This window comes from Artemia sp. Qi Xiang Cuo, chromosome 1 (assembly GCF_049724085.1).
Source record: "Artemia sp. Qi Xiang Cuo chromosome 1, ASM4972408v1, whole genome shotgun sequence".
Classification (NCBI taxonomy): Eukaryota; Metazoa; Arthropoda; class Branchiopoda; order Anostraca; family Artemiidae; genus Artemia; species Artemia sp. Qi Xiang Cuo.
Genome location: NC_142794.1, coordinates 82245185 through 82269191, shown reverse-complemented (window position 1 = coordinate 82269191; position 24007 = coordinate 82245185). Strand labels below are relative to the sequence as shown.

At 35.8% G+C, this 24007-nt stretch overlaps 1 protein-coding gene across 3 annotated transcripts in view; it reads right to left on the bottom strand.

The window, feature by feature from the left end:
• LOC148956806 (uncharacterized) overlaps positions 1–24007 on the bottom strand; it is a 91725-nt gene that overhangs the window by 17560 nt on the left and 50158 nt on the right. Inside the window, exons 4-8 of one of the 3 annotated variants that reach the window (XM_089096470.1) lie at positions 22803–22955; positions 19934–20537; positions 16898–17206; positions 12891–13787; positions 1749–1894 (exon numbers count right to left, since the gene is read on the bottom strand). In XM_089096470.1, coding sequence (XP_088952596.1) covers positions 1749–1894; positions 12891–13787; positions 16898–17206; positions 19934–20537; positions 22803–22955 — 2109 coding nt within the window. The remainder of the gene's footprint in view (positions 1–1748; positions 1895–12890; positions 13788–16897; positions 17207–19933; positions 20538–22802; positions 22956–24007) is intronic. The other 2 variants (XM_089096475.1, XM_089096482.1) reach the window with 2 other exon arrangements.

Below are 24007 nucleotides of genomic sequence, written 5' to 3'. Positions count from 1 at the left end.
AGACCCTTAAGATCCAAACCGGTGGTGTTGATATCCATTTCGTGGCCCTTCAGCCAGGAAGTGCAATGGAGAGTTGGGGACCAACCATACTGTTCTCTTGCTCACCCTTCCTGCTTACCTTCGCCAGATATCTCCAGATACCCATTTAGAGCTGGGTGGACTCTGGCTAAGCTTGCAGAGTCACACCACTGACCCGCGTTCCAAACCAAATAACTGGCCATGCCAGGGATAGAACCCGTGCCCCTTGGACAAAGAATTCTCAACCCAGAAGAATTCTCGAGAAGTCCCCTGCTTGATACCTTGCTTTTCACGATGAAGTTTTTATGCACTTTTAGAAAAAGCTTCTTATTCTAATTAAATGGCTCTTGTGTTTAAGGAGTTGTTCTTAAAAAAATTTGAACAAACAGTCTTTATGTTCGCTTTCAGTTTTAATGTTGCTCCTTACTTTAAACTGAATAAAAATATGGCTTTTTTTATTTAATTTCGTATCTTTTTTCAAGTATTGCAACTAAATCTGCCCCCCTCTAAATGAAAAACTCTTCCCTTTCCAGGAAACTCCTCCGCAAAAGTTCCTCTCACAAAAATACCCCTCCCCCCATCAAATTTCATGAGGACTATTTCACAATACAAATTTTATTAACATACATTTGAAAAGGACTTCTCGTGGTTTATTTTAATCACTCTGGAATATATATAAATATATATATATATATATATACATATATATATATATATATATATATATATATATATATATATATATATATATATATATATATATATATATATATATATATATATATATATATATATATATATATATATGTGTGTGTGTGTGTGTGTGTATATATATATGTATATATAACTTAACAAAAATTCAAATCCATCAAAAAAAATTTGCCATTATAAATATGCCTAATTTTTTCACAATAATTATAAACATCTCAAATTAAAATGAAAAAATGAGAGCTTTCTAGAAGAATTTTTGAGCAAAAAGAAAAAATACAAAAATATTTGAAAAGTACGCTCTTTTTTGCTACATTTGTTCCAGCGAAAAACAAAATATAACCTAAAAGTACCTTTTTTGTAATTCAGAATAAGTACAGTTTGTTGTATTTCGGTGTCAATTTCGGAGCTTCAGAAAATAAACTGTGGAACAATGCAGTTATAGGCGAATTTTGAACTCATAGGCGGAAATCAAGCTGTTCTACACGCTTGGGAACCACTGCGCCCCAATATTTGGAATCAGCAGCATTGAATTGCCTACCCTGTAAATCACTGGCAAACCAACTGTAACAGATTTGTTCCTCCCTTGAGAGATACAGGCATTGGATCACAGACTAAATTGAAAAGCGAAAAGGTATCCTTTGATGTATTTGCGAATTCAGTGTTTTTCTTCTTAAACCAGTAGTGGCCATCCTATATGTCAGCTCCGAATTATGTAAAAAAAAAAGCAAAAGATCATTAAAAAAAATTTATGATATCCAGAAAGAGACAAGACACCAAAAGGAAGGATAAAATAATGCAAATATTCGAAAATGACCGTTTGCCATTGTACATCTTCCTAAAAGTTGAAAATTGGATTTCGTGATTAAAAAGAAAAGAAATCATGAAGATACATCTTTTTCAGGTTTTGTGAATCTAATTGGAATTTTGTTTTTGTATTATTCACATCGCTGCTCTAAAGAAATGACGAAATGATTTTAAAAGGAAAATATTGAAACATGTATAAACACAAAAGGACTTACCTCGACAGAGAATTCTAACGTGCAGTCCACTGTAGCTTGTTTGGGGACACAGGCAACATGGTAAGAGTCTTCAACTAATAGTAAAACAGAATCTTCTGGGATCATCTCTGAATCAATATAACGCACTTCTTTTGGAAGAATAGATGCTAGAAGTTAAAATAATTTTCTGTCATGGAAAAGTGTTGTTTTCCACATACCTCATCAAGTCATCGAACTCATTTTCATAACTCTGGTTTCAGTGTATTTATAAAGTAATCAATACTCTAAATTCAAACATTTGAATTTACCATGCGAATTAAAAAATCCTGAGATTTCATACCCCATAAATAAACTACCCTACAATTGTATCTTATCACGACCACATAATTACACAACTGAAACCCCCCCCCAAAAAAAAAAAAATTGTAAAAAAATATATTATTCCCAGACAAAACTTAAAGGAGCACAATGTGAATAGTAGGCTACACATGGGAACTTAATGGGCCAACATTAGATTTAACGTACACGAATAAGATAAACCCGAAAAAGGAAAGACACCATTCCATTATTGACACTAAAACATACAATTGATTAAATAAAAATTAACTTTTAAAAGATCACTCAGCAGAAAAAAATGTACAGACAAGGAAAAGAATACAAACCTAAATATTGTTCCATGACATTCATGAGGATACTTCAAATGACAAAAATATAAAGAATGAATGAAAAAAAGCGAAGACAACTCCTTAAAACACAGTTGTAATCAGAATCCTACCCCCTGCTTATATGGGTGTTCCTGAACAAGATAGAAAAAATCCATGCTTATATGGATGTTTCGGGTCATGCGTCACCTTGGCATTTCTAAAACGCCGATGCCACCCTCGTGGCATTTCAGTTTTGTTATTCAAAATTTCACTTGTGTTCATCCGATGGAAGCTAAAAAGGTCTTTAACTTCGTGTTTTTATTGGGTCTCCCTCCTGGCATACTTTAAGCTAACGAAAAATATTGTCTGTAAAAAACACCTTTTATAGAATACATGGTTATTCCAATACTATCATGTATCTTTTTGCTATTGAAATACACATGAATGTGACGGGATTCATATGAAAAAATGTTTTTTAAATTAAGGCTCAAAAGTATAGTCAGCCAAACGGTGCATGTCCTGCCGGAGATTCCCCCAAATATTGCCATGGCCCGCCGGTGGGGACTACACCCCACGTTGGGAATCATGGCTCTAAATGGATGCAAGCACCAGATTTATATGGGCTAATACCAAATTTGAGCTTACTTTTAAATATTCTAAGTCTTAATTAAAAATAATTCTAGCCATTCAAAATATAACAAAAGGACTTAATATTGTTTGATATAGTGCCACTTTTTGCACTTGGACCGATCAATTGATGTAGTTCTAGAATGTTAAAACATTCTCTTCAAAATAATGAAAAAGGGAATGGAAAAGGAAAGAAAGGAAAAGAAAATTGGAATGAAAAAACGCTAAGTATTCTAAGGAAGAGCTAATAGAGCTAGTAAAGGCTCAAGAACATTTGTACGACAGCGGAATCGATAGGTGAATTACAACAGGGGAATAAAATAATTTTAAGCAATTTCATCCCTTATACCCAAAGGGGGGACCCCAGGTTTGTAAGGGTGAAACGCGGCTTCAAATATAAGGAGATATATCCAGGAACTGGAATTGATGTTAAAAAAAAATATTCACTTTCATCCAAATTTTCCATACTTTCGCAAATTATTAGGATATTTTTCTTCAAAACTTTCAGCAGTGCCCATAACATCTATTGTGGTTGCAGGGATAAATTTTTTGTGATAATATTGAGGAACTAGCCAGATGTTTTCCAGAGAAATTGCCTACAGATTGTTCTGGGTACCTGGCTGATTGGCCGTGTCTAAAACAGTAGGCTGTACGAAAACTGTGGTTCAATCCCACTTTCTAGGGCTATAATGAGACAAAGGTTGATATTACTAGGGTACGGTCTACGGTTGAAGAATGGCAGATTGTCAAAAATTGTCCTTTTCGGCCAACCGTCTAGGGCTAAATGGAAAGCCGGTCGTCCGTGGTTGGGATGGGAGAATATCATAAAGAAATATTTAAAGGAAATGGGGACGTCCTGGGAGGGTGTACAGAGGGAGGCTTTGAACAGATTGGGATGGAAGAGGAGCGTGGGTAGCTGTGTTGGCCTCAGACGACTTGGTGCTGCGTTGAGTTGTTAGTAGTAGTAGTTGAGGAACATGGGGACCAATAGGTATTAATCCTATGACAGCACTGGATTAGCATATGACATTTTGATAGCGAAATGATTCTAAGTTCATGTTTCTATTACTGTTGTCGTCGAACTAATTAATATTATGCAGCATTTCCAAACTTTCTATGATAATAAAAAAAAAATGAATATAATTTAAGAAGACACACAGGCATCTTTTTGTAGGGGGTACTTGCTTAGACTAGGTTTTACTGAAACATTCACTCTAGCACAAGGCTAATTTACGTAGTTTTCAGAGGCAACGCTATAGCGTTGCCTATACGGTAGTAAAGACCATATGGCTCCAATGTTTTATTATTATTTTTTTTTTTTCAGAGGCACTTCATATGGAAGGGCTCGTCGTAGAAACTTCAAAGGGGGCTCATTCAATTGGAAATCGAGAGTTCTAGTGCCTTTTTAATAGTCGAAAGTGATTGGAGGGCAACTAGCCCCCCACGCCCATCATTCCCCCAAACACATCCAATCAAAATTTTGAGATAGCCATTTTGCTCAGCGTAGTTGATTTCCAGATATAAATTATGTTTTTGAGGAGGACACTCCCCCAAAGCCTTCAGGGCAAGGGTTGTAAGTTATGCACTGGGGACATATAAGGTTTTTTATAGAGACCGTTGTCGTAGAAACTTCAAAAAAGGCTCATTCGACTTGAAATCTAAATGGCTAGTGCCCTTTTTAATAGTCGATGGTGATTGGAGGGCAACTAACCCCCCTCTCATGCCCACCTTTTCCCCAAACACATCCAATCATCATTTTGAGATAGCCATCTTATTCAACGTAGTTTTAAGTTCTGGAAATTAGGTCTTTGAGGATGATAACCCCCCCCCCACAGCCCTCGGGGCAAGAGTTGTAAGTTATGCCCTGGGGCATATAAGATTTTGTGTAGACAGCGTTGTCGTAGAAACTTCAGAAAGGGCCTATTCGATTGGAAATTTAAATGGCTAGTTCCTTTCTTACTAGTCGAAAGTGATTCTAAGGCAACTGAAACCCCTTCCACGCCCACCATTTCTCCAAACGCATCCAATCAAAATTGTGATATAGCCATTTTGTTCCACGTAGTTGAAAGTTCTGGAAATTATATGTTTGAGCAGGAGACTCCCCCCACAGTCTTCAGGGGCAAGGGTTATAAGTTATACCCTTGGGGCATATATGGTTCTTATGGAAGTGATGCTCGTATAAACTTCAGAGAGGGCTCATTTTATTGGAAATTGAAAGTTCTAGTTCACTTTTTAAGCGTCAAAAGATATTCGAGGGTAACCAGTTTCCCCCACCCCAAACCCTTTTTTCCCAAATGCATCCAATAAAAATTTTGAGACGGACGGTCTTTATAAAATAACTTTACGACCCGTTAACAAAAATTCCGGTGTTGGCACCATCACCAAGGGCCCGGGGGCGGGTGCTTTAAACTGTGCCCTGGGGGCAAAGAAGGGTTTTCTGCGGAGGTTACTCGAAATAGCCTCAGAGAGTTAACATTGAAAGTTCTAGTCCACTTTTTAACAGTCAAAAGAGATTGGAGGGCAACTAGCCCCCCCCCCTCTACGCCCTTTTTTTACTCAAACCCATCCGATAAGAACTTTGAGATAGCTTTTAATAAAATAGTTCAAAGACCATATAACGAAAACCCCGGGGTCGACACAGCCCCCCAGGGCCATAGGGCAGGTGTTGTAAGTTATGCCCTGGGGGAATATATGGTTCTTATTGAGGGGATGCTCGTTAAAACTTCAGAGATAGCTCATTTGATTGGAAATTGAAAGTTCTAGTTAAGTTTTTTTTAGAGTCAAAATAAATTGGAGGGCAACTAGCCCCCCCCCCCCCCCCGCCCCTTTTCCCCAAATGGATCCAATAAAAATTTTGAGACAGCAATTAAGTTAAAAATTGCTCAAAAGTCAGATAACAAAAACTCAGGTGTCGTCACAAACCCCCAGGGCCCGGGGGCAGGCGTTGTAAGTTATGTCCTGGACCCTATATGGTTTGTATGAAAGGGATACTCGTATAAACTTCAGACAGGGCTCATTTGATTGGATATTGAAAGTTTGAGCTCACTTTTTAATAGTCAAAAGATATCCGAGGGCAGCTAGCCCCCCCCTCCTTCTTTTTCCAAACCCAACTGATAAAAATTTTGAGATAGACATTTTTTTAAAAATAGTTCAAAGGTCGGATAAGGAAAAATCCGGTTTCAATACAACCCCCCAGGACCTAGGGGAAGGCGTTCTAAGTTATGCTCTAAGGGCCTGTATGTTTCTTATGAATGGGATGCTCGTATAAACTTCATAGAGGGCTCATTTGATTGGAAATCGAAAGTTCTAGTTCACTTTTTAAGAGTAAAGAGATTTAAGCGCAACTAGCCCCCCCCCCATACGCTCTTTTTTCCCTAAACCCATCCGCTACAAATTTTGAGACAGCCATTTTTTTTGGAAATTGTTCAAAAATTAGACAACAAAACTGCCCCGGGGCCCGGGGGATTGTAAGTGTTGTCCTGGGGGGGTATATGGTTCTTATGAAAGGGATGCTCGTATAAGCTTCAGAGGGGGCTCATTTGATTGGAAATTGAAAGTTCTAGTTCAATTTTTAAGAGTCAAAAGATGTCCGAGGGTAATTAGCACCCCCCCCTCCACCAACCCTTTTTCCCCAAGCCCATCCGATAAAATTTTTGTAATAGCCATTTCATTAAAAATAGTTCAAAGGTCAGATAAGAAAAATTGCTGTGTCGACGGAACCCGCCAGGGCCCGGAGGCAGGCGTTATGAGTAATGTTCTAGGGGCATATATAGTTGTTATGGAAGGGATGCTCGTACGGAGAGGGCTCATTTGATTGGAAATTGAAAGTTCTTGTTCACTTTTTAAGAGTCAAAAGATATCAGAAGGCAACTAGCCCCCCCCCCCCGCCCCTCCCACCTCCTCCACGCCCTAATTGTATCAGATAAAAATTTTGAGATAGACATTTTGTTAAAAATACTTCAAAGTTCTGATAACAAAAAACTCCGGTGTCGACACAGCCCCCCCCCCCCAGGGCCCGACGGGAGACGGTGTAATTTATGCCCGTGTGGAATATTTTGGTGTTAGGGAAGAGGTCCTCATATAAACTTCCCAGAGAGCTCATTTAATTGGAAATTGAAAGTTGTAATTCACTTTTAAAGAGTCAAAAGTGATTGGAGGGCAGCTAGCCTCCCCCCCACTCCATTAATTTTTTTTCCCAGAGGCACTTCATATAGAAGGGGTCGTCGTATAAACTTCAGAGGGTTTAATTGAAAACAGGTTTTCTCTGCATGTGAGGTGCTGCTCAATCCTTGACAAAGATTTAAACTTCAGTTGTTTGGGGTTTAGGGGGACTAAAAGGTACCTAGGTTAGATTATGTATTTAATATATGCTATGCTTTTCATTTATATTTCAAAGGGAGCTCATTCAATTGGAAATCGAGAGTTCTAGTGCCCCTTTTAAGAGTCAAAAGTGATCGGAGGGTAACTGTCCCCCCCCAAGCCCTTTTTCCCAAAATAAATCTGATAAAAAATTTGAGGTAGCATTTTGTTAAAAATAATTCAAAGATCATATAACAAAAACTCCTTTACGCATGGCTATTTCGTTAAAAATAGTTCAAAGGTCAGATAAGAAAAACTCCTGTGTCGACACAACCCCCCAGGGCCCGGGGAAGGCGTTGTAAGTATTGTTCTGGGGGCATATATGGTTCTTATGGAAGGTATGCTCGTACAAACTTCGGAGGGCTGATGATTGGAAATTGAAAGTTCTCGTTCACTTTTTAAGAGTCAAAAGAGATCGGAAGGCAACTAGCCCTCCCCTCTCCACGCCCTATTTTCCTCAAACCCATCCGATAAGAACTTTGAGAGACACATTCTTTTCAAAATAGTTCAAAGGTCATATAACAAACAATCCGGTGTCGACATAATCCCTGGGGGGATATGTCGACACCGGAGTGTCCTGGGGCCGTATGTGGTTCTTATGAAAGGGATGCTCGTATAAACTTCGGAGAGGGTTCGTTTTAATGGAAATTAAAAGTTGTGGTTCATTTTTTTAGAGTGAAAAAAGATCGGAAGGCATCTAGCCCCTCCCGTCCTCCCCGCCTTTGGGTTTATCGGATGGATAAACCCATCCGATAAAAATTTGAGTTGACCATTTTGTTAAAAATAGTTCAACCATCAGATATTAAAACTCCAGGGTCGACACAACCCCCCCGGGCCCAGGGCCAGGCGTTGTAAGTTATACTCTGGGGATATATATGGTTCTTATAGAAGGGATGATCGTATGAACTTCAGAGAGGGCTCTTTTGATTGAAAATAAAAAGTTATGGTTCACTTTTAAAGAGTTAAAAGAGACCGAAGCTTAATTAGACCCCCCCCCTCACCCTTGTTCTCCAAACCTATCCGATAAAAATTTTAAGATAGCAATTTTGTTAAAAATAGTTCAACCATCAGATAATAAAAACTCCGAGGTTGACACAAGCCCCTTTTTTCACATTGATATTGTTACTTTGATACCAGTTTTGATACTTTGATGACTATTTGATTTTTTTTTTTTTAAGTTTGATTTAGAAATAAGGAATTTTTAAAAACTTGAAATTTTTTGCAATCAAAAACGAACAAAACTAAAAAAAAAACTTTCCGAAAAAATAAGTTTTTCAAAGAAAAGTAAAGGCCATTTTGAACTCAAGATAATCATATACAAATACATTTTTAAATTCAAACTCAAAACGACCAGAAATTACTATTAAAGAATAAATGAAACCCAAGACAAACAGAAATTAAATAAACAATCATAGGAAAAACATACAACAAGTAATAATATAAATGAATAAATAGATCTTAAAGCGAGCAATGCTTAGATTGAATATGAAAATCAAGCTTTAAACGGAAAACATATTTTCCTATTGAAGTATAAATGAAACTTAAAATAAACAGAAATTAAATAAACAATCAATGCAAACAAACATAAAACAGATATTAATGTAAATTAATAAATAAATCTTAAAACGGGTTAAACTTAAATTGAATATGCAAATCAAGCTTGAAAATAACAAAAATCACTACAAACAAGAGTTTGGGTATGAACTCCTCCCACTGTAAAAGTCTAAAACCTACTGCGTCATTGTCGCTTTACTGAAAAATATATGCGTCTTGAACAGTCTTGGAAAGTATAAACAACATCAAATTGAATATTCGATGCATACTGATATTAATTGTTGAAAGATCCATCAGTTCAATATTTTATTTCACTGTAATTTTATTTTTTATTTTCAATGCTATAAAGAAAATATTTGTAATATAATTCGTTTTCAGTTAAGCGGCAATGACGCAGTAGGCTTTTGGTTTTATTTACAGTTAGGAAAGGAGGCAGTATCCAGTCACTTGTTTGTAGGGAAACTATATTCGTCTTTAACAACTTTAAAAAGAGCTAATAAATTAAACTGAATATTTGATGCATAATGATATTAATTTCTGAAAGTTCATCAGTTCAAAATTGTACTATAATTTTAATGTTTATTTCAATATTAAGTACAAAAGAAAAAATTTGTCTTACAATTGATTTTTAGTAAAGCGCCAATGACGCAGTAGTCTTTAGACTTTTATAGTGAAAGAAGGAATTCATGCCCAAGCTCATGTTTGTAGTGATTTCTGTTCGTTTTAAGCTTGATTTGCATATTCAATTTAAGTTTCACCAGTTTTAAGATTTATTTATTAATTTACATTAATATCTATTGTGTTTGTTTGCATTGATTGTTTATTTAATTTCTGTTCGTTTTAAGTTTCATTTATACTTCAATAGGAAAATATTTTTTTCGTTTTAAACTTGATTTTCATATTCAATCTAAGCATTACTCGCTTTAAGATCTATTTATTCATTTATATTAGTACCTGTTGTATATTTTTGCTATGATTGTTTATTCAATTTTTGTTCGTTTTGGCTTTCATTTATTCTTTAATAGTAATTTCTAGTCGTTTTGAGTTTGAATTTTAAAAGGTATTTGTGTCTGCTGAGCTTAAGTTTAAAATGGCCTTTACTTTTCTTTGAAAAACTTATTTTCCGGAAAGTTTTTTTTTAAATTAGTTATAAAAAAAACAATAAATACAGATAATATGTATTAAATCTCTATGACTTGTTCGTCTCCAAAATAGGGGACGAACAAGTTTCGATACCTATTTGTCTTGAATTTCACGAGGTATAATTCCCGGCTTTGGCAATTCACTTTAGTATCTTTTGGAAAGATGTGGTGGTGCTAAGGTGAGATAAGCAACATTTTCCCAAAAGATATTATGAAGTGGTCCCGCCTATCTCGTAATAATTCAAGCCTCATATTTCCAGTGTTTGGCTATGATCTACAACTCCACTTCCACTTCTGAATGGTGCTGCTCTGTTCTAAATATTTTTAATTTCGTCGCATACGTAGCTGGTTTTATGGCCGAATGGACCACAAACAGACGCAGTGCATTCGAGTTGCTGTCTTACATAAACAAGACATTTTTAACACTGTCACATTGTCGCACCCAAATCCAAGTATTACAGTAAAAGTTTGGATTGATTTGGCACTGCCGTCTAATAAGCATGCTTGAAAAAAGCACTAAGAGATTAAAGCATAACAGGAAATGGAATCTAGGGATTTTTGACGACAAAACAAATGGAAATGTCACTGAGTGGAACTTGGGGTCTCCCTTAAGGGGGAAAAAACCCGATGATAACTTATTTTGCGTGGTTGAGAGCCAATCTGTATTCTTTGCAATCACCAAAGAAGGAGCTTAGGAGGCTATCACTGAACCGCGGCTCTATCGCCTGATTATATACAAAATGCATGACAATAAAGGAGAGATTATCTACAAACTTGATTAATTCATCAAAATTTGTTCCTTCCAAGAGCAAATTACTAAATCTATCCAAGGACTGTTCAAGACATATTTAGTTTTCAATAAAACGCCAATGACGCAGTAGGCTTTACACTTTTACAGTTTGGGAAGGAGGCAGTACACAAACTCTTGTTTGTAATGATTTTTGTTCGTTTTAAGTTTGATTTGAAAATTCAATTTAGGTTTTACTCGTTTTAAGATGTATTTATTCATTTATAGTAGCACCTGTTGTTTGTTTGTTGGCTATGATTGTTTATTTAATTTCTGTTGTTTTTGGGTTTCATTTATTCTTTAAAAGTAATTTCTGGTCGTTTTAGTTTGAAGTATTATATGAATTTGTTTCTGCTATTTCTAAGTTTAATATGGCTATTTACTATTTTTGGAGAAAGTTCTTTTTCGGGAAGTTATTTTAATTAATAATCTCAAAATTGAAGCCCCAAAGCCTTTTATCTTACTTAATTTATGTTTTATGATTTATTCCGTGTTTTCTCAAATTTGCCCATTAAGTCAAAAGTCTTTCTTTATTTTGAGAAAGTCCTTAAAAAGAACGATAAATTTCGTTAAGCGAAAATGACCAAGCAAGTTTACTACGATAATTTTGACTGGTATGTATGATTGACAACAGAATTTTCAGTTTTAATCTCAAGTTTTTTAATTCCCACTTCTTTCTACCGTATCTTCCACTTCACATTATTCAGATTAGCTTGTTTTACAGTTAAGTATTTTTTTCACTTGTCACGGTTTTTCATGTTTTTGTTTCACGAGAACTTCAACTACCCACAAATCAACTATATCAACTATCCAAATACTTAACACCTGGGACTTGGAAAATGGAATAAAAAAATATATTAGTTTACACCTTATTTATATTACCATATCCAATCATCATGCATTGGCACACAATTTTATTTTCGGTTGTTTAACTTAAATCTGCAGAATATAAAAAAAAATCAGAGCTATTTCAATTTAAACTATTCATTACCATAAAGCTACACTGTAACTAGGACCCTCATAGGGTTCAATGTCTCGATTATGCATGTAAAGTCAACAATGTATATGATACTGACGTGTAAGAAAAGAGTAGAAATACTATCATAGAAAAATAGTTTACTTCCAGAGTAAGCTTCAAACTATATACTCTGCTTCCTTACTTATCCATTTTGTCTTTGCCCGAAACAAAATAGTGAGTTTACTTTCAGTGTTTGATTCAAGAAGGACTAAAACTGACTATCAAACTAAAAACTCTGCCTTTATAGCTCATAACATTACACATAAATGAGAAAAAACACCTACATCAGTTTTGTGCATTCAAAACTGCCGCTAAGAGAGGTGCACTACTTTGCCGAAAGAGACATATGAACTTGGTCGTATTTTCGCCCCAACCATCCTCACTAAATTTACTGAATATTAAACTTTTTTATATGCGTTAACTTCCTGCTACAATCTACCATTTGCTTGTCACACCACCAAGTGAGTTCTCACCCTCTTTACCGAATTTAGCGAATAATACACCAGCTTAAGCGCGCAAACTTCCTGCGATAGCCTAAAACTTCTTTTTAATATAGCACCAAGTGAGTTGTTGATGAAGACATTAGGGGTTGCGAGTATAGAAGGAATGTCTTACAAGCAGGTTCTGAAGAGCCTTGCTGAAATTTGAAAAATTAGGGCCTTAATCCTCACCTTTTTGGTCCTTTTTATCTCTTTAATTAATCTCTACAGAAACATTTCCTACTCGAGGCCATATCCGTATCAGCCTAGTAAATGACGGATTAGGCCCACGATGAAACATAAATACCAAAATCCAAATCAGACTTTGACCCCCCCCCCCTCCCTCACCTCCTAGTAAAAACAAGGTTTATATTTATAAAATCTAGGTTTTCTTTAAATAAATCAATTTAAAGCAGGAAATAACTTCAATTTGAGTAAAACACTTTTTCTGATCGACTTTGATAATAAATTCCCTGCGACACCCCTCCCACCCTGCGATATACCAATGAGCCGGCAAAAAATAATGGTGAGCAGTAATAAGCCTGATAAATACCTTTGGTTTCTTTTTCGACCTCTTTAGTTTCTGAGAGTGACTTTGAGGTGAGCGTGGAAGTTATTTCGCTAGCATCACTTGATCCATGAATATTTTCGGCATAGACACGAAAGTGATAACTTCGTGAAGGACTGAGCTCTCCTATGTTTGCGATAGGAAAAGTTGTTGAGCACACCAACTCCCAAGACGATGTTGGAGAGTCCCTTTTCTCAACCGTATAATTCATAATAGCAGATCCACCATCCCAAGAGGGCGGTTGCCAGCTAAGAATTAGACTATCATGCGTAACATCCTCAACTTTGAGAGAGGAAGGTGGATCTGGTCTATCCCGGATTTGAATCTTAACAGTCACAGAATCTACTCCATGTTCATTTTCAGCCACTATTTTATAGGATGCTGTATCAAATGGTGTTGCATCACGAATCGTCAGAATAGCACTACCGTCTCGAATTTTTACATCATAATAAACGTCACTCAGAATTTTTTCACTGTCACGTGACCAGGTTATCGTCGGCTCAGGGATCCCAGAAAAAGGAATAGTCAGAACAACACTGTCGCCTTTATTAAAATACGCAGTTTCACGGAATATTGGAGGCAACCTGATTTTTGGTGGAACTCTAACAAACAAACGAGCACTAGTTGATGCCTGGCCCCGCTTATTCACAGCACAACATGAATATTCATCTCCGTCATCTATGCCAATGTCTTCTATTTCTAGAGAATATACATTATCATTACTTTTAATTTTATATTTATCACTTTCCCAGAGTTCTCTATCACCTTTATGCCATGTAATAAAAGGAGAGGGGTGGCCAAGAATTTGACAGGTAAAACTGACATTCCTGCATCCCAGTGCGAGGAAATCTACCATTGGTTGAACTACTTCCGGCGGGCAAACTGAAAAAAGACGAAGATACAATAGTTGAAACTTACTGACTATAGACCAGATTTTTGTCACAAGCATATTAGTTACTCTTTACTTTCCCCACCATCAGTAATTACGAAATATTTAGAATAGAATATAAGATTTCATTGAAAACAAGAAGAAAAAAATTTATTTTCGTTTTGAATGAAAATCCATTTTATGTTGTGCCCATAACATCTATTCTTATCCGCAGGAGTTGATTTGGTTATAATTTAAGGAAATGGAGAGCGAATAGGAAATATTTTAAAAATATGAGGCCTGGAGCTTTTTCCCTTTCTTAATTCATAATGTTTGCTCTCTTTTTTTTTTTGCTAATTTTGAGCAAGTCCTAAAAGAGGATACAAATGACCAAGCAACATCGCTATAATATTGCCGGCTGGTATGTATGATTGACAGCAGAATCTCAAGTTTAAAGCTTTGCTTTTTTGGTTCTTATTTCGTCCTACCGCATCTTTTACTTCATCTTATTAATATTTTTTTTCATAGTATTCTTTCACTTCTTGCTGTTTATCTTGTTATTGTTCCTTTGCACCCCTTACATTATAACTTAGCGGAGGTTTGTGCTAAAATATACATGCTTTCTTAAACGATTCACTAACAGTGAATTTTTCTTCATTTTCACTGTCTTGATCATGACTGCACTAAACATAAGGCAATTTGGCACGGCGTACCATGGCCATATCCAGGATTTTGTTCATGGGAGTGATATTTTTTTCAGGAGGGGTAGATAAAAAAAAATGTGTGCGCATGTTACATTTTTACGACTGGGACTAATATTCCGAAGGGGGGGCAAACTCTGTAGCCCCCCTGGATACAGCCTTGACAAGCACATTCAAGAAGTAGAAGTTTGCACTAGTTCCCAACTTTCTCAGCTATTGAAAATGAATGATACCACACAAGTGACAAAAGAAAGCCTACCGAAAGTTATGAAGACCATTCCTGATCTTTGAGCTTCACTAAACACATTCAAGAAGCATTAAAATGAACTTTGTTCGAATTTTATTTCTATTTCAACCCCTAGCTATGGCGTTTTGCAAATGTAAGAGAATTGTAGAAGAGAAGTGCAAAAAAAATCCCAATCAGCGTGAGAATTGAACCAATAGTCTTTCGACATCCCACTGACGTCAGATTATTTTTTGTCTAGTGCGGTAAAGCCTACAAAAAACACCGTAAAAGAATCTTCAAATATATAAGAAAGTCTACGGGTAAAGCTCCGTGTCATTGCCTAAGGCAACAACATGGAGCTTTAAAAACCCTTTCCATTTAATGGTGAACAGATCTTAGTATAATAGAAACAAAACAAAAGAAACATCTTCTTAGATTTACAGTGATTGGTTGTTTTTTGGCCCAATGAATAAAAGAAGTATGGAGATTTCTTAAGATAGCCTTATTTACCGCACAGTAATATAAAATCTTTGACAGACACAAAACTAGTTTCACAGGTCAAGTTTATATGGATTCAACTTCCATACTGTGGGGCCAATGAAGAAAAGAAGTATGGAGGTTTCTTAAAATAGCCTTATTTACAGCATATTAATATAAAATGTTTGACAGACACAAAACTAGTTTAGCAGGCCATCCTTTAGTACTAAAGACTGTCAAACATTATTTACCCCGTTACACGTCAAAATGAGTTAACTGTAGTTGTACCAGCTGATGAGTTAACCGAGTAACGGCATTTTATGGACTGGTAGCCTATATTCCAGCTAAACTAAACTAGTATTTGCTTAGCTAGACAAGTTCACTAGTTAATTTTTTTGTTTAACGCCATTTGTATTAAAACCGTCCAAGATGCACTGCATTTCGTGCCATTTTCTCTCTGTATTTCTAAGACGGTTAGTAATATGAAAGATGTAGTTAAAGTTTGAATTATGATGAAACATAGTCCTGTGTTTAAATTGACTATTAAGTGGGTAGTTTATTGAAAAGGTGTCGATTTGAAAACCAGCAGCATCAGAAAGCAGGGCTATTTTACGGTTGATGGTGACCTGGTTAAAATTAATCCCTCGCCCCCCCCCCCCAAAAAAACCCACCTCCCTCACTGTAATGTGAACTATCAATTAGCTTATGCCACCCTTCCCCCTACAATGATTAACTCTTATAGATCCCATTCTGTAGAACTATCGTTTACCACTCTATTCTACATGTTTGGTGATTATGATATGATATCATCATTTGCCAAGTTGGTGTTATTTTCTTTAACCAATATTATTATTGGTTAAAACACGTGTTTTTTTTTCTTGGTTTCGTTGCAAGTACTAGCGCCATTTAGTTTGAATTTTTATTCTAAACTATGATTGCTTGTATAAATAAAACTATCCTATTAGTATTTGTTGTTAAAATCTGTGACAGCACAATCAACAAAGACGGTACCTATAGTTCTATGGACCGTGATTCAAACATGACCTTTTTGTGGAGGGGAGGAGTATTGGTCACACCTTCCTTCTAAGGTTTAAAAATTTGAAAAACGTGCAAAATAGGTAAACAGTGTGGTAATAGTTTTTTTTTAGCCCCCATCGCCCATAGTAGTTCGTTTTTTCAAAGATTAATATTTTCAGAGAACTACCTTGGGAGGGGGGGGGTCAAAATATAAGAGTACAGTAACGGCCACTACTGGCCGCTTATTAAACACCCTAAAAATTCTATGATGTCTCATTTATACCAGCCTGTCACAAGGAAGTCTTCCTTGAGGAGCAATGACCCTCGCGGTAAGTAGAAACAAGAAATTGCCGCGGCTTTATGTTGTGATGACTTGTTGTTATTAGGAATTTTTATTCATATTATGGTATTGGACATTTAGATACTAGGTCTTATTGCAATAACTGCGGTACTTTCTTTTATTAGGCGTCTTACTGTCTAGTTGATTGTCTGATTATCACTATCTTTTCCTATTTAAATAACTACTTCAACCGGGTAGTAAGACATTACTTTTGTTATGAAGGTATTTATACAAAAAAATTAAAACATTCATCATTCATAAAGACATTTTCACCACTAAATAGAATGGGATTTAAAAAGCTCTAGCGAGAAATATATATATATATATATATATATATATATATATATATATACATATATGAACCTTTGGGATCAAATATCCTCACTGGCGACAATGTTGTAGATGGCAGGCTTGTACCAAGTTTATTCTCGGCCAAAACACGAAAATCATATTCTCTGTCTTCCATAAGGCAAGAAACTATGATTTGATTCGTTATACACACTGTTGTATTGATCCTTTCCCAGACAAATGAACCAATTTCACACTTTTCTATCCAAAAGCCTATGATAGGAGCACCCCCATCGTCACTGGGATTATCCCAAGAAAGAGTAACAAAATCTTCGCCAACTTCGGATGCATGTGGTATACCAGGTGGTGAGGGTACATCTGCAACTTCAAAATATAATATTAGCTGTATACAGAGGAGGATAGAATAGGAGTTGAAAACTATTAGCCTACAAATTTTGAGGATCCTACTATATTTGCAAAGAAGGTTTAGTCCTCAGAAACTTCTTGAAGAAGCGTAAGAATTCTTCGCGTCCCGTGGGTATTTTTCAAGTCCTTCGAGAAATGCGGAGTATGTAAAATGTCCTTTGCCGAACCTTTTATCTTAATACATCTATCTTATTAAACGGGCAATAATTGTATATGTGTGATTATATAGTTTTCTTGTAAACAAAAATATATGTTGTCCCAAAAATTGACATACCAACATTTTCAGGGTGAAAAAACAATCTAGATAGGTCACGGCTCTGAAAGTTCTTTTAGCCCTCCCATCCCCCTAAACATAACTTTCATTCAGCGTCTGATGGACCGAAATGCCACACTGAACAAGTAAACTCGAGTATTAGAAGGGAAACCAAAGGGGAAGCTTGTTTGAGGATGTTTTGAACATGGGCGTCCCACTTCAAGTTAGCAGTAACGGTCACCCCAAGTAGTTTAATGCATGTGACAGAAATTTTGGAAAGAATGGGGGTTTGTGAAAGAGGGGGATGATTTTAAAAAATTAACTGTCATAACTGACAATTTATTAGCGTTAACTTTCATCTTCGACAAAGAAGCCTCCTTTGTGACATCGTCAAGTAATGTCATCATTGAGCTTTTAATATTTCGTCGGCAAACCTCAAGTGCAGATATGTTGTCCAAATACTTCCTTTGCTCAGTGTGGTCAGTCATGAGGCTATTAACCATTATAAGGAATAAAATGGGACCCGTCAGAGCCCCCTGGGGACCCCAAAAAAGATAGAAAGGGTATCGGAGTACACATTTTTATATTTAAGCACTTGAAAACGATTTTTTAAAAGGGAGGCAACAATTTTAACTAGAAAGGGACTCACTTGAAACTCCATCAGGTATCGGGGTTTTCAAGGTTTTTAAGAATGGTGTCAAGAAGACTAACAAGGAAGTGTGAAGTAGGTGTCTCCTTCAGGTTTCCAAATTATTGTAAGTCAATAAGTTCAAGAATCTCTGCCTTTAACGTATTAGCTAAGAAGCCCTCATACTTTTTTGAAAAAAACTGGGTTTAAGGTGATTGGTCATACTCCAGTAAAATCGTTCAGGCCTTTCTTCTTTTAGATTGGAGTAATATAGCCCAGTTTCCAGCACGACGGGTAACATCCAGAATTACTAATATTATTAAAAATTTTAACAAGGGGCATTGATAGCTTATGATGAAATGCTTTTATTAGATCAATTGGGATATCAATGGGACAAATACCATTTTTTTTCATTTTCTGTATTTTTTTACTTCGCTGAAATTTCTGGGATTTTATCTTTCGGAGTTTCAGGGATTAGATGGTTTTTCGAGAGAGGGGGAACACATGCAGAATTCTAGCTAAGTGTTTATTAAGCTCATTCACTGTCTGTTCAGGCTGTTCATCCAGAAGGAAATGAAGGGTCTTGCAGAAAGAACCCTCTATTTCTTTCACTTTCTTAAACCACTGCTGAGGTTTGCTCTATTTCAAGTAATTTAATTTATTCTTACCATAACAAGAAGCAGCACGACGTATTTCTTTCTTTATTTGTTTACGGAGGGTTTAGGCTTCCTCTTTCTTTCCAAGGCGAAAAAGTTTTAGTTTCAAATGGATTAGTCCTTTATTTTTTCATTAATGTAAGGTTTATCCGAGGAACATACCTTCTTAGTAACCTCTGGGAAACAATTTTGGTAATTTGTCATTAATTTTGTTTTAAACAAACTAACTTTTGAATTAAGATTTACACACAACAAAACATCATCCCAACTCTCAGACGTAATCCAAGATTGTAAACCTGACTGTCAACCTGACGGTTCACAGTTTTCATCGAGCGAAGCTGGCTTCCCCGGCATTTCAAATAAAAGCATAAAAGCAAAATAATTTCTTTAACCTTTATCTTACACTTCTATGATAGCTCAATCCCAAGTTCCCAAAAATATGAAAAGAAGAATTGAAAGAAATACAAAAAATAAATCCAATAGGACATTCTACACCACAGAGTCTACTTGTATTTCTGAATATAGGTAAAAGTTTCAAGAATCCCTTCTTTTGGGAAATATGCCAGACCCCGTCTTTATTTCTAAATTTCTAAGATAAAAAGTATTTGGACAGCGTCCCCAACCTAACCTAACCTAACATAACCCCATTCCACCCCCACCCCTAATGAGCAAATATATAGCACAAATTATACAAGTCCAATACATTCTATCACCCGTCACTTATCTTTGTTGCTATGAAACCAGTTTTCTGAGATCTAATCTAAGCGTAATTCTTAAGTGTGTTTCGTTTAATTAACAAGTACCATTAGCTGAATTAATCTTTTATGCTTTTTATTAATTTTTTTTTTGCTTGGCATGTTTCTCGCTACATCTCATGTTATTTAACACGACATACTAAAGCAGTTAAACGACATCTATATGGCATATAAGAGGTCATGGATTCATATCCCACTGGTAAACAGGTTTTCACTCTGAAATTTTAACATCGCCTTAAATGTACACATACTGGAATATAATTTTCAACAGCATAACTCAGGCACGTGCATCACATTTTATGTTGATGAGAGGGAGCATTGCTTAAATACAACAAGAAACAGGTGAATAAAAATTACAGAAAATCAGGGGGAAACCACTAGATTCCCAAATACCTTTTGGCACAAGTGGCGATATTTTATTTTCTTCAATAAACAGTTTTTTCATAACATCATTGTGCCGTATGGCCTTCGATAAACTTCTTTTCCATTTCACAGTTGAATTTGGAGTTGAAGGTGTAAAACGCTCAGTTTTCATCTCATCATTCTGCTTTCTAAGCCCATCCATGCCAAGTAATTTCTCAATTTCCGATTCTACAATTATGTCACTTTCCTTATTACCAAGTTGATCTAAACCAAAGACTGGTGAAAACGTCCTTTCACTAAGATTAACATTATTGAGTATATCATTTTTCCTTGAATTAATATCAGTTTGCATCAAACTTTTTTTGGTTTCAATATCATTAACACTATTTAATACATCTTGATGGTTTGACAACTGATGAGAACATGTCACTCCATCTGATAATCGACAACACATACTATCAGAATTTACTGGATTTGCAGAAGAAATACCGCCTGAATGGCACAAATGTTTATCCAGCCTGGCTTCTTCTAGATCTGCTGTATCTGTGGAAACGTCTGCAGTTTTAACTTCTAAGGTATTTGTTGTAGCGTTAACTTTGGCAGCTTCAAGTAGCTGTGGTGCAGTTCGACTCCCCTAAAACGGCAAAAATATGGTTTCGTGAATCAAAGCACCTTAGAATAAAACACATACAAAATCATACCAGTTTTAAAGAAGGAAAATGTAGAAAAATCCTTATCAATGTGAAAATTGAGCCCTCAAGGCTTTGGTACTAAGCTGAACACGTCACTCGTAGACCAAAGAAGAGTAGAAACAGGCACTAGTGACGGCGAAAAAAAACTGTCAACACCATCTAGCGTTTGGTGACACTTGGCAGTTTTCAAGCTTTGTAATCGTTTTTTTGCCAGGAGATGAAATTAAACACTACAGTAATTTCACCAACTAAAAAAATTAAATTGATTATCTTAACTAACATTGAAAAAAATGTCACCAGAAAAAACTTTACACTGAAAAAAAATGTCAAGTGTCGCAAAACACTAGAAGGCGGTAATGTTTTTTGTTGTTGTTGACACTAGCATCAATTTTCAACCTTCTAAATTGCCCATACTCTGCCGTAAACAATCTGACAAAGTTATAAATTATTTTTTCACAAGTTTTTTTTTTTAGATTTTACCCTTGACGACGATCTTTTTTTTGTCGGGCGAATACAACAAAGTACACCTTTAAGTTTAAGATGATACACCTTTATGATGATAACCAATGCACTTGTAGAGTAGCCTACACGTAAAATCAAACATGTACATTCTCCTCACGAGATACCCAAATCATCTCGTATGGGTTACTTTCAACAACATTCTGAATCTAATAAAAGATCACTGTATGAGTAAGACAAACGCCTAAGACTTGATTCCTCCTTATTATGACAACAACGAAAAATCGGATTTTGACCATTACCTAAAATTTAGCTTAAAGTTTAACACTCACGACAAGACCACATACCAACCTTAAACACTAGATTTTACTGGGTTTTGACCCACTCCCCCTCTCCCCATAAAACATTACGGTAAATGTGTTTCTAGGCAATTTCATAGCTAAAACGGGCGTTGAAAATAAGTCCTTCCCCTACCCTCAATTCTGATACAAAATCAAGAGCACAGATTTAGGCAAGGGTATGGTTACCATTAACAATTTAGCAATGTCCCATTAATAACTTCAGAAGAATCCCAAGATTTGAAATAAAATCCCAAGTTATTAAATAGTAATAACACAACCATTTAATATACTTTTTTGGGCATATTGTTTAATATGTATACTTTTCTTTAAGTTCCTAAGCTGAGATGTGAAATCCAAAAATATTGGGGAAAATGCTAGCACAGGTTATCAACATAAAAAATTCAGCCTCTTACACGATCACCTTTCAAACACCCGGCAAAAAAAGAAAAAAAAGTAAAAAAAAGACTAAAGTTAAAGTTTAAACTGTCAGCAATAGCATTCAGGTTGCACAGTACAGTATTTCAAAAATAAACTGACAGGATTTTTTTTCCAATTATGGTTTGTCTTTGTGAAGTTATTAAATATTTGATGTTTTTGTTTTTCATTTTTGTAAAAGATTTTTAGAAGGCTCTCGAGCCTGAACTCTGAACCGTTGAAACTAAACATTTCAAAGATGGAATAACTGCTGCTAAGGTTTTTGGAAATATTGGGCTGCAAACCCAAATTTCCTTAAAAAAGCCTGTATGAAGCATAGCATTTATTTTCCACAAAGTTTAAAAAAATAATCACATTTTATCATTCTAATATCAAATGTGCTTACATTCTGTTTTTGAATTAAAAAATAAACAGCTGAGACATTGTTCTTTTTCTAAAAAGTAGAATTTTTAGAAAACCGCTTGGAGAATATTAAAATACTGTTTATTTTTCAACATATTGAGAAAAAGTTCTTAAGCTGATCTTAGCCACGGAAAACAAGGCTTGAATTTAATTTTCAAGCGAAAAAATCGACCCTCATCATCGTCGTAATGCTTGTTAAATTTAAACAAAAAAAATATTTTTGTTTCAAATTTAATAGACCAGAGGATGACGTATCACACGTCTAGTTGTAATTACTGTCTAGGAATCACAACTTTAATGTTCAAATTCCCACATCTAAGTAGCATTTAGACTCCATTTTTGTTATAAAGAATATTATTAGCTAGCAAAAAGTTTGAAAAATAAAGCACCAAATCAAACATATTACATGGAAAGGTTGAAATAAGTTAATGACGGAAACAATTTTTCCACCCTCTCCCACCCAAAGATTCAAGGTTCTACGATTTTCCTATCGTCAAATTTGTAATGTGGGGTATCACCCCCACTTCAATTCACAAATAAGTCAAAATAATAAAAAAGATTAATGCTTACAACTTGACTAGCTGTTTGGGGTGCTGAAGTTCCGTGAGACTCAATTTCAATGTCTGAAATGATGTGCGAAGAGGCAAAATCGTGAAAAACTTCGTCAAACGCAGCAACATTTTCGGCTTCTTCATCAGTCACTTGCTTCAATGGCAAGAGCCACTAACAAAATAAACCATAATTAGAATAGCACATTCTTTGCCTTTAAACTTGGAACTTAGAAGGTTTTGTTGTTTCCCTTCCAGTGGCGTAAATTCATAAAAATTCTGGGGGGGGGGCAAACTTCAAGGATTTTTGCCACCTCACGGAAGAAAATTTGCAAATTTTCACTTTTATTTTGTGAGGAAAGTACAAAACTATGCTGATTATATTCTGTTAAAAAAAGGTAAAAAAAAAGAAAAAAAGTTTGAATTGGTGAAAGTTTCTAATTCAGAGCGAGTGGATGGCTTGGAAAGAGCATTTCCTGCCGCGAAGTAGCGGATATTTTTGAAATATTATTAAAAACTGTATTATCCCTTATACTGGACCTCTTAGACTCCGTTTTAGGGAAGCAAATTACTTAAAAACAAATATTGTGCTGTGAAGGGTCTAAGCCAAAAAAGAAAATTTAGAATTAGGAAATGTCATTTGTTTTGTTAAGAATTGAATTGAGTGAAGGCCTAGAACAGGGTTTTCTGGCGCGAAGCGCAGTAGCATTACTATCAATAAACCCAATAATTAAACCAAGCTGCTTTTTTTCGACAGATCTTTCGTTTCATCTGCGCAGACTGCCCAATATTTCTTAATAGAGCATCTTGTTTGTTCTCGCAAGAGGTCGGCCAGTATGCTTATAAGACCATTTTGGTAGTCGGGACTCAAATAGCTTCCATACCGACGTTTTAGTTTTTGCTGAAGATCCTGGTTTCCCTCTGTCATCATTTCTAGTATTTCTATAAAATTACCTCGATTGTGTGAGTCTTCGTGTTCATCATGACCTCGAAATGGGAGCCCTTGGCGTGCTAGGGGACAAGCCACTTTCGTAAGTGTGACTACATGCAGGCGATTTTCCGCTATGGCTTCCTTCCGATTTAAATAGAGTTGTAACTATTGACTCAGATATGCCACACTCAATTGCTTTATATTTGGTCCAGCTACGATTTGCTTCGTTATGAGCTTCTGAAGCCTCGTGTTTTTCAATCCTTTCGAATAGCTTTTTCCACTTATTCATTCCTGTG